General features: G+C 40.5%; 1 protein-coding gene across 1 annotated transcript in view; it reads left to right on the top strand.

Moving 5' to 3' along the window:
- The window catches only part of TPH2 (tryptophan hydroxylase 2), a 90642-nt gene extending 86623 nt beyond the window's left edge, over nucleotides 1-4019 (top strand). The window contains exons 10-11 of the mRNA XM_079937610.1: nucleotides 1901-2034; nucleotides 2149-4019. Of these exons, the coding sequence (XP_079793736.1) occupies nucleotides 1901-2034; nucleotides 2149-2323 (309 nt within the window). The 3' untranslated portion in view covers nucleotides 2324-4019. The remainder of the gene's footprint in view (nucleotides 1-1900; nucleotides 2035-2148) is intronic.
- The last annotated feature ends 10215 nt before the right edge of the window (nucleotides 4020-14234 follow it).

Genomic DNA, 14234 nt, shown 5'->3' with positions numbered 1-14234 from the left:
ATATGCATTGATCTGGACAACAGAACTTTGTGGGAAAGCAAATCAAACACAGGGTAGGACCATGTGCCCTTTCTCTTGCCCGTCAGTCCTTGGGTTCACCATTACATTTTGAAACTTAGGGAACTATGTAGCCTTCTTCATGGAAGGCTGTAAATCATTCCATGCATTTTGAAATTGTTGGGGGAATGTACCAAGAATACTGAACAGGAAAGGTTTTTCAGCGTTTCTCCAGGAAATCTTAGCAGTTAGAGATTGAAAAGTACTTTGGGTGGAATCCAGAGACTGGAGTAGAGTGTCTTCAGAAATCACCCAGCCCAAACCTCTCGCTTACACTTGAGGAAACGGAGGCCTAGAGAGGTGAAATCATTTGCCAAGGTTATCCAGTTAATAGCAACGCCAGGACTAGAGCCCGAGTTTTCTAATTCTCAGTTCAAGGCTGTTTCTGCTACCCCTTTCTCTCTTTGCCTCTCTCTCCCAACTAATTTACCCTTTAAATTAAGAAAGAGAGAATCTAGAGGGGTATTTCTCAAAATATAGTTCACAACCATCTGTGTGTGAATCACTTTGGATGCCTTTAAAATGCAGATTTCTGGGATTTATCCAGACCTACCAAATAATATTGAGGCCTGGGTATCTGCATTTTCTTTCTTTCTTTCTTTTCTTTTTTCTTTTCTTTTTTTTTTTTTTGCTGCATTGGGTCTTCATTACTGTGCACAGGCTTTCTCTAGTTGTGGTGAACAGGGGCTACTCTTTGTTGTGGTGCTTGGGCTTCTCATTGCGGTGGCTTCTCTTGTTGTGGAGCACGGGCTCTAGGCGTGCAGGCTTCAGTAGTTGTGGCTCGCGGGCTCAGTAGTTGTGGCTCGCGGGCTCTAGAGCGCAGGCTCAGTAGTTATGGCTCACGGGATTAGTTGCTCCACGGCATCTTCCCGGACCAGGGCTTGAACCCACGTCCCCTGCATTGGCAGGCAGATTCTTAACCACTGAGCCACGAGGGAAGTCCTATATCTGCATTTTCTACAAGCTCCTCAGTGATTCTTAGGCATATTCTGTGTGAGAACCGTCAATCCAGGGGCTATAAATAGGCAGGTGGCACCTGGCAGGAAATGAGCGCTAACTTTTAGCATCCCTGAATTTATCTTGAGAATAAAATCATTCATTGTTCCTTGCTCTTCTTAGTGCCAGTCATGTAGTGAGCTGAACGGGGCTAATGATGGTTCAAAGAGTAATTACATTGGCTTTCCTGTTTCCCTAATGCCTGCTGTGGGCATAACTATAACTACTAATACTAGCTCTTTTTTTTCCCCACCTGGCAATATTTATTTGCTGTATATTTCTCTGCTGTGCTTGGGGGAAGGTAAACGAATGCTTCGCACATATCCTTGAATATACAGGCCTACTCCAGCCTCTGTTGGTACACAGTACCTGGCCTCAAAATGTCTCGCAGTGAGTCCACAAATAGTTCAGTCAGAGTCCGCATCACCTCTCCATGCAGGTAATTATTACTTTTGCCATTTAAGGGAAATTTCAGTACATTGCTTATAGCAATAAATTTAGGACCATATTTGTGCTCTCCTGCTTCTATCCATAGCATAGATCTAAAATTCCATTTCTATGGGGTTACAGCTCTGAACTGTCCTTCAGTATGAATTTTGTTGATAATAAATAAAATAATACCATGTCTCATTTTTTTCCCTCAGCAACTAACAGACTTACAAACAAACAAACAAAAAACCCCTTAACACTCAATTTCCCCTGCATGTGGGAGAGTTCCATATTTCATGGTAGATGAGTAGCTGAATAGTTCTGTAAAATGATTGAGCTGTGCTGTAGGAATGCGACATGGTGGCACTTTGGAAAGTCTCATCCTGGAGTTTAACGGGTTTTGCGGTATGTTTTGCAGCATGCTCTTTCTGACAAGGCATGTGTGAAAGCCTTTGACCCAAAGACAACTTGCTTACAGGAATGCCTTATCACCACCTTCCAGGAAGCCTACTTTGTTTCAGAAAGTTTTGAAGAAGCCAAAGAAAAGATGAGGTAAATTTATTTTTCTTCCATCTAGAGAAAATAACTTTTAATTTTTCTGGCTCTGTTCTTTCCTTCTGTCTCTTGAACCAGTGAGGATTGATCTCTTTGCTGTTTATTTTGCAGGGACTTTGCAAAGTCAATTACCCGTCCCTTCTCAGTCTACTTCAATCCCTACACACAGAGTATTGAAATTCTGAAAGACACCAGGAGCATTGAAAACGTGGTGCAGGACCTCCGCAGCGATTTGAACACCGTGTGTGATGCCTTGAACAAAATGAACCAATATCTGGGAATTTGATGTCTGGGACCTGTGTCATTGCCAGCCTGATCTTTTGGGGGCTTAGCAGCAATTCAGTCCATGTCATATAACACCAATAGCTTTCTGTGTCTTGGCTTGGCTAGTAAGCATGCAATTCTGTATATTTCTACCTACTTGCAACTTACTGTGATAATGTATGAAACACCATAAAGAACCCGATGACAGATAACCACTCATTGTATGAAAGATCGTAATACATTTAAATGTCTTAAATAGATTTGACATTCCAGCTTAGTGTCCTTAACCAAGCTGCAGCTATTGAAAATTGGTAACAAATAGCCCTCTTATGATTCTAGCTCGTGACCTTTCCTTTCTCAGACCTGAGCCTTTCCTCTGTGTTCATTAGATAACATGAAAATAGCAGTGAAACTGTTTCTATTTTCTCTAGTATCAGTGTTTTCACAGCACTATTTGAGATAAACCCAGAATTGTATGAAACTTCCCATCACATTAACAAAAGATTCAGTGTTCTGTTTCAAAAATTGAAAGTAGCGAGCACACTAGTTGGAATGGTTTTTAGGTTGATTATTTATACAATGTAAGAAAAGAGAAATTTCCACAAATAGAAAATATATGTTGCATTGACCTTGTAGAAACTGAGTTGTGACATGCTTCCCAAAGTATTTTGGAAGAAAACACTTCGAGAAAGGACATTAGGAAAGACTAAACAATGGGGAAAAATCTTGGGACTATGAATTTTATGCTGGAATAAAGAGATTATCATTCTCAGCTGGTTAACCCATTTCTCCTGGAGAATAATTATATCATAGAGCTTTGATTTCAATGACATAGAAATTGAGTCTCAGAGAGCTTAAGTGATCTGCTTAAAGTAGCACAGTTAGTGGTGCACCAACATTTACAGCCCATCACATCTCACTTTTGGATTGCTAAGACATTCAACTTGGTGTATGTATGTATTTATGATGTGTAGTCATAGAAGGGAAACTAATGCTTGTCAAAACTAATGTTTATCACTAAATAGGACTTGGTTTGTGATCAAGCGTTGACAGCAGTACAGAAATTTCCTCTCACACCCCCCAACCAAGCTAGGTCTCTGGGAGTCTGTCCACTTGGCTAAAGTTTGGGCAAATTTGGGTAAACAATAGTGATATACCACAAATTTCAGTCATCTTTGCTATAAGAGGTATAATCAGGTGATTAAGTGAACAAATAAAAAATTGCTGAATGAGCGAATGAATTTTAGCTTCTGATTCCCTTAACAAATGCAATCACTGTTCCTCTAATTCTGCTTTAGTAGCACAGAATACTGGGTGGAGGAAAGAGGGGACACGAAAAAGTAGAGAAGAATAAGATGATGAAATGACTTTTAAGTTAGCAATTCTAAAATATTTACTTGAGCAATTTCTAAGGATGTTCTTTAAATAGGAAACTACATGTGATTTCAAACTAATTTATACAGTTGTATGGCCCGTTGTGAGTCAGAAATTTTTGGACTAAATGTATTCAGGAAGAATATGAGAAAGAGTTAAAATATATATCAGGGCTTCCCTGGTGGCGCAGTGGTTGACAGTCCGCCTGCCGATGCAGGGGACGCGGATTCGTGCCCCGGTCTGGGAAGATCCCACATGCCGCGGAGCAGCAGGGCCCGTGAGCCGTGACCGCTGAGCCTGCGCGTCCGGAGCCTGTGCTCCGCAACAGGAGAGGCCACAACAGTGAGAGGCCCGCGTAACGCAAAAAAAAAAAAAAAAAAAATATATATATATACATATATGTATGTATATATATATATATATATATCAGAGAGAGGTGAAATTACAATGAAAAATCAGAGGCTTGACTATCGGCTATCTTAATGATTGAGGCTCTTTCATTTCTGAAAGATTCTCAGAACAATGGACTTTTTGAGAAGGCATCTGGTGCATAGAATGTGAGAGTCATGCAGTTTAAATGCTACGTTACGTGAATGAGACAGTGCCTTGAAGAATTATCAGTGGTAGAGAAATGATGAGCAAGCTGAACCCAAATAAAAGGATCTAGAATGATCAAGTCGTTGTCAAATCCAATCATTTAATAAATCCATAAATACATAGTTTCTTACATCTTGCTTTGCTAGATCTAGATGACCCTGAGTAATTAGCTATTTATAAATATTAACCTAGAAAAATAACCCAGAAAAATGAATCCAGAAATTTCCAATGAAAAATAACAAGAGACTAAGAACAATAATTTAGAAATTTCCAGAACTAGTTGCTGAATTTTCTCAAAGGAGAAAATGGGCTGAGAAACTCTTAATGTCTGCTTTTTCTGTTGTTCCCATAATTTAGTGTTGCTTTAGATAACATTTTGTCTTTTGTGACAACATGGACAGACTTGGAGGGCTTTATGCTAAGTGAAATAAGCCAGATGGAGAAAGACAAATACTATATGATATCACTTATATGTGGAATAAAAAAATACATCAGACTAGTAAATACAACAAAAAAGAAGTAGACTCACATAGAGAACAAACTAGTGATTACCAGTGGAGAGAGGGAAGAGGGGGACGGGCAAGATAGGGGTAGGGGATTAAGAAGTACAAACAGGTATAAAATAAGCTACAGGATACAGGGACAACATGGGGAATATAGCCAATGTTTTATAATACCTATAAATGGAGTATAACCTTTAAAAGTTATGAATAACTATACTGTACACCTGTAACATATAATATTACAGCCACTATAATTCAATAAAAAAGGAAAAAACCCATATGTAGCCATCAAGCTTCCCCCTTCTAACCCCAGTGAAAGAGGAGCTTCTTAGTTAAATGTACTGAAGGAGAACTATATTTAATTGTAGACAAATTTCCTCAACAAAAAATAACATTTGAGCTATCTTCTGATTGACTATAGAGGCATCTTTAGTGTTCTTACATGTGCAAAATCTATGTTGTTTCAAAAATAGAAGTGCTGCAAAGTAAATAGGCTTTCCCGCAGAGCTTATATAGGTATCATACAAGGAGGAGGAATTATTTGATTCTTCTTAGATTTGTTCTCCATTTGGAATAGCATGGTTTTTGCCATATGAAACAGTAGAATCATGGTTTTCATTTGTTGTGAGCATTTAACACGCAAATGCCATTACAACTAATAGTGGGAAAAGTCCTATAAAATTTAACAGCCATCATAGGAAAAGTGTTAGCAGAAAAAGTCCCCAAATGGAAGTAGTACAACAAAATAATCACAGCCAGCTTCTTGTCATATCTGATACCTGCTCAGTGTAACCATTTGTCTCAGTTATGCCTCCTGACTTAAAGCTAAATTAAATAGATCCAAGGGCAATTATAAATTTAAAGACACTTGCTCACTGTCATCTCGCTGTGAATCGCTACTTTATTTTGGCTTTGCTGCTGTCTTCTGTAATCTGCTAATCAGAAGTCAACCCAAGGTTCTTAGCAAGACCAGGTTTCTTATGTATCACACCTTGCAAAAAACAGCCGGAATCTGATTCGTCCAGTGTTTTTCTTAAAGCATCCTTGTCCGTTATGAGTTGGGGTCAGGCAACCAGTATATTCTTGGATGATCAGTTTGTTTGGCATAGTGGATTGTTCATAAATTGCATGTTTTAAGAGTAGGGAACTCTGACCCAGAGTGGTTAAAAACATTTTTTTTTTTTTTTACATTAGTGTTAAGGGTTGTGAAACTTGGGTGTCTGACTTAGTCTCAGTTATTTACTGTGTAATTTAGAAATGATGCTTTATGGGGATGATATATCTGTGCTTGTCTTGCTTGCATAGTAAACGGGGCTGAGCCTGACGAATGTAATGTATTGCAACATTTACCAACATGAAAAGTTCTCAAATGAAAAACAGTATGCTTTAACATAAAAGCAAATAGAAAGTTTCATTTTCAAATGGAGTCATGGCTCACATCATTTTCTTCATTTGAGGAGGAAAACATTAACACAAGATGTAGTTGTCCTCCAATTCATTTGATCTAATTTTCAACTTCTAAAGAATCGAGTGCTGATGCGTACTTTCATGAACCTTGTCTTACTTATAATGAAAAAGAAAGCAGCCCAGAGCTTTCCAGTGTGTCTTGAGTTCTTTTTTTTTTTCTTCTTCAATTTCCAAAGACATTCTCTTATTTCGGGAAATGATTGTTAATGCAGATTGACTTTTTCTGGGAAGAGGCAAGGGAATTAATAGTAACATATTCCTTCTTCTCATATTAGATTTGCATGTGTTCAAAATAAAACAGTTCTGAAACATTGAATGGTGAGTCTTTATAATGTGACTTGAGGTCTCAAAACATTCATTCAATGGCTTAGACCATATCAGGGACTGTACCAGGCACTGTTCTAAAAACTGAGGATATAGTGGTGAATAAGGCAGAGGAAGTTTATGCCCACTTTGAACTTACATTCTAGTAGACAGATACCAGCAAAAAAAAAAAAAAAAAAAAAAAACATTATTTGAGATTGTGGCAATTTTATGAAGAAAATAGTTGGGGTGATGTGATAAAGAGCAGTGGAGAGGGAAGAGATTAAGGTGGGCAGGGAAAACCTTTCTGAGCAGATAGCCTTTGACTAAGAACCATGGGATGAGCAGAAGCCAGGCATGAAGAGAGCCATGGAAAGAGTGTTTCTGGAAGAGGGGACAGCAAGATCAAAGTCTCTAAGGCAGAAGATTGATGTGTTCGAGGAAGACAGATTGATTGCTAGTGGGCTGGAGAGGAAGGCTAAGATGGCAGCATGGGAGGCAAGGATGAGATAATACAGGGTTCCAGAGGGGGTCAGGTGGACCCTAAATGCAGTGGAGTCACTGGAGGGCTGTAAACAAGATCTGATTTACATTTTCAAAGGTTACTCAGGCTGCTGTGTGGAAACGAATTGTAGGGGGATTGGAGAGTGCTGTAAAACCAATTAGGAGACCATTGCAATATTGAGACTCTATAAAGTCAATATCTTACTGGATCATGGTGGACATCACTAAAAATAGTTGTAATTAAATAAGTTACAAAGCTAAGTAGGTGGCTCAGCACTGTCAGATGAAACACCAGGGAAAACTGGAATAACCAGTACCTGTGTTGATTATCATTGGGCTGGAGAAGCAGACATCCAATGATATCCTGTGTCTTTTGCAAATACGTAAAGCTTCCTTTGACAAAACAACATCATGTGAAACGTTTCCTGGACAGCTTTTAAGGATAAAAAGCCAGACTGGAAAGCAAATGCAATTTTTTTTCTCTAGAGACGCACAGATATTCACTGCATAAGCAATAATGAAATAGAGAATGGGACATTATTGGTGAACATTGGTAGTGCTGACAAGGTGATTCAGGACAACAAAACTCCCTCACCTTCAGGCAAACTGAATAGTTGTGTTCACTGACTCTCTGGCCATTTCTATAGTAATAGGTCATATAAATGTAAGTGAATTCGTTAAGTCTATTTCCACTCTTCTCGCTGCTGTCATCTCCCCAAAGGTATATTTGAGAGATATACCACCAGCAAGGTTCACTTGCTGTGATTTCTTCCTCTCTCTAAGAAGGATGGGTCTGGTGCAGCAGCTGGAAGTCTATTTCCTTCTTTGGGAGGATCGTGGTGAGCCTGCTCTTCAACCCAAGGGCACCTGTGGTTATGGTGCCTGCAAACAGCATTCTCATAATCCAGTCTGGATACAGTTTTTATAATTGAACAACAAAAACATCTGACAGATGTGGGCAGGGTAATTTGAAAGCCAGTGGCACAAAGAAATCAAGTTCGTTTTCTGTCAAAATCAAATCTTTAAAAACACTGCAAAGCTAACCCTCATTTTATAGGTTGAGAAAGCTAATATTAATTCTAAGAAGTTGGTAGGACTTTCCTGGTGTCTCCTTCACTCCTTCCCGATCCTTTGCAGTCTCCTTACTTTTTAGCTTGTTAATTTTCATGGAACCCACAAGATGCTGATTCAGTGGGTCTAATATTTCCAAAGGTTTGCAAATCACTGGACACATCTGATGTACAGCTCGCTCGATTTTAGTGAACAGCTAACTCCACAGACGTTAATGAGGCCAATTATTGGCAAGTGAATTTGAAGTGAAGAGCACATGAGGTTTGCAACTATAGTTATTTGTTTATCGGGATTGATTGAGGCAAACTTCCTTTTGATCATTACATCTGATTGATCACTGCACGTGGCATTATGAAAGAATGAGGTTCCCAAATCAGATAACTTGGAAGAAAACTCTCTGCCTTGCCAGGGTAGAACATGTCCCCCTATCCATTTCAGTGTGAAAGCCCAGCCATTAAGTTGGAATAGATCCTAATTAGCCGCCTTACAAATCTCCAAAACTTTTTGGTCTTTCCTGTTGAGCAGAACTTAAAAGAAGCCTAAATTCCTCCCTTGCCCACGTATAGTCAGTATCAAAGAAAATAACTTGCAGGGTTATACTTACTGCTGAAAACAAGTGCAGACATAGCAATCCTGATTTGAAGTGGCATTGGAAAGTATAATTTGATTCACCCAGCCAAATGATTACTGCAAGCACAGATCATCAGCACAGCCCACTCCAGCACATTTGAATCGGTGATCAGCTGACAGCTAATTGCCAGACTGAGTCTGCCTCTTGAGCTTCTGCCTGGGAACAGAGGGAAAAAATCACCACGACTCCTACCTAGCCTGGATGGAGGTATTTTTCGCATGTTGGAAATATGCCTTGGAGGGTGGTTGTCCCTCTGCTTATACTACCAGCTGTTGTTTGCCCAGCATCCGTACCCTTTTTTGTCCAATAACTGCACCCTCTTTTTTCTTTTGTGAACACTCTCCTACTTTTAATCCATACCTGGGATGAGGCTGACTCCCCCTCCCAGTTCCAAGGGTTGGGCTTCTGACCAAGGCTTCGATGAGATACAGATATATTCCCCTGCCCTAAATGATTGGTGCCGGGCTGGGTCATGCTCTGAGGTGGGCCAATGAAGGTCAACCCCTGGACTTTTCTGGAACCATTGAGAAAGAGGTGTGCTTTCTTCTGTGGTTGGAAAGTGTAGCATGTGAGTCTGGAACTTCTGGGGGGCCTCTGGGTGGGGAATGCAGGACCAAGAGTAAGAGATGGGCCAGAGTCTTAATGTCATTGTCAAACTCGTGGATTTAGCTGTGCTGAAGCAACATGTATCTTTGGACTTTCCAGGTCTGGGAGCTAATAAGTGGCCCCTCCTCCCTTGCTGTCATTTTCCTTTACTGTCCCTGGCACCAAAAAAGTGCTAATACCCAGGACAAAACACAAGAGGAGAGGCAGGAGATTTTACGTTTGCTTTTTTTCACATTTTTCCTCTTGGTTTTAGAAATCACAGCTTCCTAAAGAAGTACTATTTATGTCCTTTTGGCTTAGCCCAAGCCATAGAAATTTGGGATGCCTGATCTCTTTATCCTCCTCTAATTCTGGTAATGGTAGGACTTCTTCCAGTGAGATGTAGCCAGCAGAACTGCTCAGTAGAAGGTGCTAATTGGGTTCTAGGTGACCATCCGAAATTCAATCTCTAAGCCACTGATTTCGTCCGTGGGAAAAGGATATCAAAGCAAATTAAACTTAAGATAACTGGATAAAAGTTTTTCTGTTCCAGCTTTTAACTGTAACTAGCATTAGGAGGATCTGATTTTCATTAGAATTGGGCACTTTTAAACATAAATTCTCAGAGTATAGCAAAGAGAACATGGGCTTTGAAATCAGGTAAACAGAGGTACGAATTCTCATTTTTCTGCTTACAAAGCTGGGTGATTTTTACAGAGTTACTGACATTTTCTGAGTTTTAGTTTTGTTTTCTGTAAAATGGGAATGAAAATACTTCATTAACATAATTATCATGAAAATTAAACATGATACATGCCTAATCATAAAAATTGCTTAACAAATGTTAATTTCCTCCTCTTTTTGTTTTTAAATCTAAATGCTCTTAACCATCTCCAGCTTTTCCCACACTTTTAAATGATAAAATCATTGTACCTTAATGGCCCAAAGAAGTGTTATACCATGTTACGGGCCATTGTTTTTATCTCTATGACTTTTCATATTTTTATTTGACCAGATTTTAGTAGCACTGACTGAATCTCATTGAGCTGTGAATCTGTAGGACTGTGGTCATCTGCACTATGGCCTTAAATCATCACCTGGAAATTCAAAAGCAGTGGATACTAACTGATTCAGTGACCTCAGAGATGGTTTGCATTTCTATCTGGACATCAAAATTTATATCTATGAAATGGGAATAAAAATATAAAAACCTGTTCAAATTAATGAAACAATATAAAGGTTGGAACTTTCTAGGAGAATGACACTAAGCAAATAGAACTATTATTCATAGTTCATTGGATTGTGGCAAGCTGACTCTGAGCCGTTCCCCAACTGTCCAGCTCAGAAAAACTGGAATAGAAGGCAGAGTGGTTGGTAGGTATATGTTCCAGTCACCAGTCCAGGTACTGAAAGGCAGGTCCAGCCAAGCCCCTCCGTGACAGAGGTACTGCACTCCCAAGGCTCCCTTTCAGAGAGCAATTGAGCTTAGGGTTGTCTCTGATGAAAATAAAGTCCTGGTCAGAGGGAACAAATTACATCCAGAATATAAACGCATTTTATTTGCAGAGCAGGAAAGGACAGTGCTAAGTGAAAATAGGAAATTGGAGTATTATGTGTTGGGAGAGCAATTCCTTTTATCCCTGCAGCTAATGAACTGAACAAAAAGTGAACAATTTGTTTCATGTGGTAATTCACTAACTAACTGACAAGGCTTCCATTTCTGAGTCCCTTTCCACATTCAGCTGCTTGTTTTGTAGTGCAGTACTACAATTATCTGCCTATCTCTTGCATTGCATAAACGGGATGGCTGAAATATATGTGAGGAATAACCATAACTGCTTAAGCTCTTCCTGTTAAAGGAAGGAGGGAAGGAAAGGCAATATGGCGCGTCTTCTCCTTGCCTTAAAGTAGCCATCTGTTTCCTTTGTGATGTTCTCTTCTCTGGAGAGAAGACTTTTAGAGAAATACTGTATTCTAAAATGGGAAGGAGAACAGTAGCTGGGTTTAATTTCACTTTGCCTCCTTTTCAACTTTGTTGTAAATTGACCAACCTTGAATGGAGGGCTGGTTCTAACCACCAGCCTAGACACCGAGCAGTTACCCCCTTGTCGTGCCTTTATGTGGGGACCTGGATGGGGAGAACTCACGTGATAGCCCACCCTCACTTCAGTAAAGATTATCATCAAAGATCGATCAACTATTAGCTTTATTTTCTATTCCTAAACATTACTTTGTTGACTTTTATTTGTGTATCTTTCGTATATTTTGGGTTTGCTTAGGAGCGTCATTACTTAGGACTCATGAACCAACAGGCAGTGATGTAGAGGGCTTTCAAAGAGACTGGAGCTGATAAGCAGAAGGGCTTCAGTTTCTGCTGTCACTTCTGCTTCTCTGCACATCTGTTCATTCTACTCTCTGGAACTCTGTTTTATTCTTCCTTTTTCTCTGCAGATGGGATTTTTCTACTTATGCATCTGCATGGTGGAATATGGTTGGCTCTAAAACTCAGGAGTTTTATGTGTTATAGTTTTAGCCAAAGACAGACTCACTGCCTCTGAATTCAAATTTCAAATTCTTGGGAAAGAGAATCTGATTGATCCAGTGTGGTTCAGCTGTTCATTCCTGGTCTGATTGACTGAGGTCAGAGTGGAAGGGTAAGGTGGTTTAAATATGGCTGCAGACATCCCGTCCTGTGGGTGGGGAGGCAGTTCTGGGAGAAGACGGGCTGGGCAGAAATCCAAATTATAGCCCAGGGACTTCCCTCTGGTCCGGTGGCTAAGACTCCGCACTCCCAATGCGGGGGGCCCGGGTTCCATCCCTGGTCAGGGAACTAGATCCCGCATGCATGTCACAACTAAAATCCCGCATGCCCCAATGAAGATCCTGCGTGCTGCAACAAAGACCCCGCGCAATCAAATAAATAAACATTGAAACAAACAAACAGAAAACAAATTACAGTCCAGACTACAACTCTTGTCCCATTTAAAGAAATCATGTTTAATGGATACTCCTATGCTTGTCCTTGGATCCTAAATGGTCAGACTTGGGGTGGGCCTTTACCTGCTGTGTTTCGTTCTTGTCACTCTTTTTTGGACTTGTTGGCTTCTCATCCAAATGTCCCGGTTTGCGGAGTGCATGAAGTGAACTCATGTTAGTGGTAAACACCACCTTTGGTAAGTCCATTCTCCCCCAGCTCTGCCCCCTGACAGCTTTGTACCTGATGTCATCTCACATGCAGGCTGGAAGGCCCCTTGGGAGGCTCTTACAGAGAAGTGGTGGGCAGAGAGGAGAGACCATGAAACAGAGGACGAGCATCAAGAGAGATAGGAGGGTCAGGAATGTGTGGTTTCAGAGCTGAAGGACAAGAGCTTTAAGGGTTAAGGAGCTGTGGACTCCAAAGGGCTGAGCCTCAAACTCCCCCCTCCCTCCCTCCCTCCCTCCCTCCCTCCCTCCCAGCCCAGTCCTCCAGTATGGATGGAGCACCTGTGCACTGAAGAAAATCACTGGCAAAGCCAGAGAAGTTCTATGCACGTGGACTATATGTTCCTCCTGTGACCCCTGCCTCATTCTGACAGTGGTATTTTTCTTTCTTTGGGAAGCGAGGTGAATGTTACTGTGGCCTAGTTTCTATCAAGTATCAAGATACTACCTGAAAGGCAGGCTGACATAGCAGATCAAATCCCATTTGACAACCGAGATGCCACGTATGTGAGAGGTTGTGGTATCCACTATGGGAAAATTTGGTCCTGCATCCTTTTTTCTGTCTCAAACTTTCCCAGGATTTTTTTTTAAATTTGTATACTGTGACCTGTGATGCTTTGGGTTATATAACCTAGAAAAATAAGGAGCAGAGGGTCAAGCCTAACAGGTCTATAAGTGTCAAGTGCCTCCTTCAATCATAGAAAGAAGTTGACTGTTAGCTTCACTCATGCTTCAGAGTGGCAGACTTTACCTTTACTTAAAATGTTGCCTTTGAATGACCACACTCGGTTTTTAACGATATTTATAGCTTCCCTCTCTTTCTTTTGAGATATATGATATATTTAAAAAATGAGTCCATGTTTCACTAGCTAATCATAGTTTATCATTTAGAATTACCTATCTCAACCCAGGGAAAATTAGATAACTGTGCACTATTATGAACCAGCGCTTTTTGTCAGTTTAATAGCCATTATTTTTAGTATAATTGTTGTGCATAAAATGAAATCAAAGAGAACGTAATGGTGGATTTGTCTGAACATGACATCACATCGCCCTATTTTTTAGAGGCACATATGAAAAACTTTAAAAGGTCTCTCTTTTATCTTATAGACTCATTTTCCTGGTTCTTTGTCCTGAATCGTTTGAAAGCTTGTAAGACAGTCAGTATTCTTCAAATGTGGATGAGGGGGCTTCCCTGGTGGCGCAGTGGTTGAGAGTCCGCCTGCCGATGCAGGGGACACGGGTTCGTGCCCCAGTCGGGGAAGATCCCACGTGCCGCGGAGCGGCTGGGCCCGTGAGCCATGGCCGCTGAGCCTGCGCGTCCGGAGCCTGTGCTCCGCAACGGGAGAGGCCACAACAGTGAGAGGTCCACGTACCACAAAAAAAAAAAAAAAAAAAAAAAAATGTGGATGAGGAAACCGGTTTGCTTAGGCCTAGCAGCTATATAGATTTACTTTCCTCTGTGTAGTGGTTCAGAGTGTAGAGGCTGTGATCAGATAATCTAATTGTGTACCCAGTTTTGCTACTAATGAGGATAATTGACTTAATCACACTAGTGTACCTGTGATATGGGAAATAACAATAGTGCTGATCTCATAGCATGACTGTGGACATTACATGAGATGATACATTTAAAGGCCACAGAACAGCATCTATCACCCATCTCACAGAGTTCCTCCGAATTGAAAGATGTATGA

This window comes from Stenella coeruleoalba (genome assembly GCF_951394435.1).
Source record: "Stenella coeruleoalba genome assembly, chromosome: 11".
NCBI lineage: Eukaryota > Metazoa > Chordata > Mammalia > Artiodactyla > Delphinidae > Stenella > Stenella coeruleoalba.
Note: the sequence above shows the minus strand (reverse complement) of the source record. Positions and strands in the feature narration are given on the sequence as shown.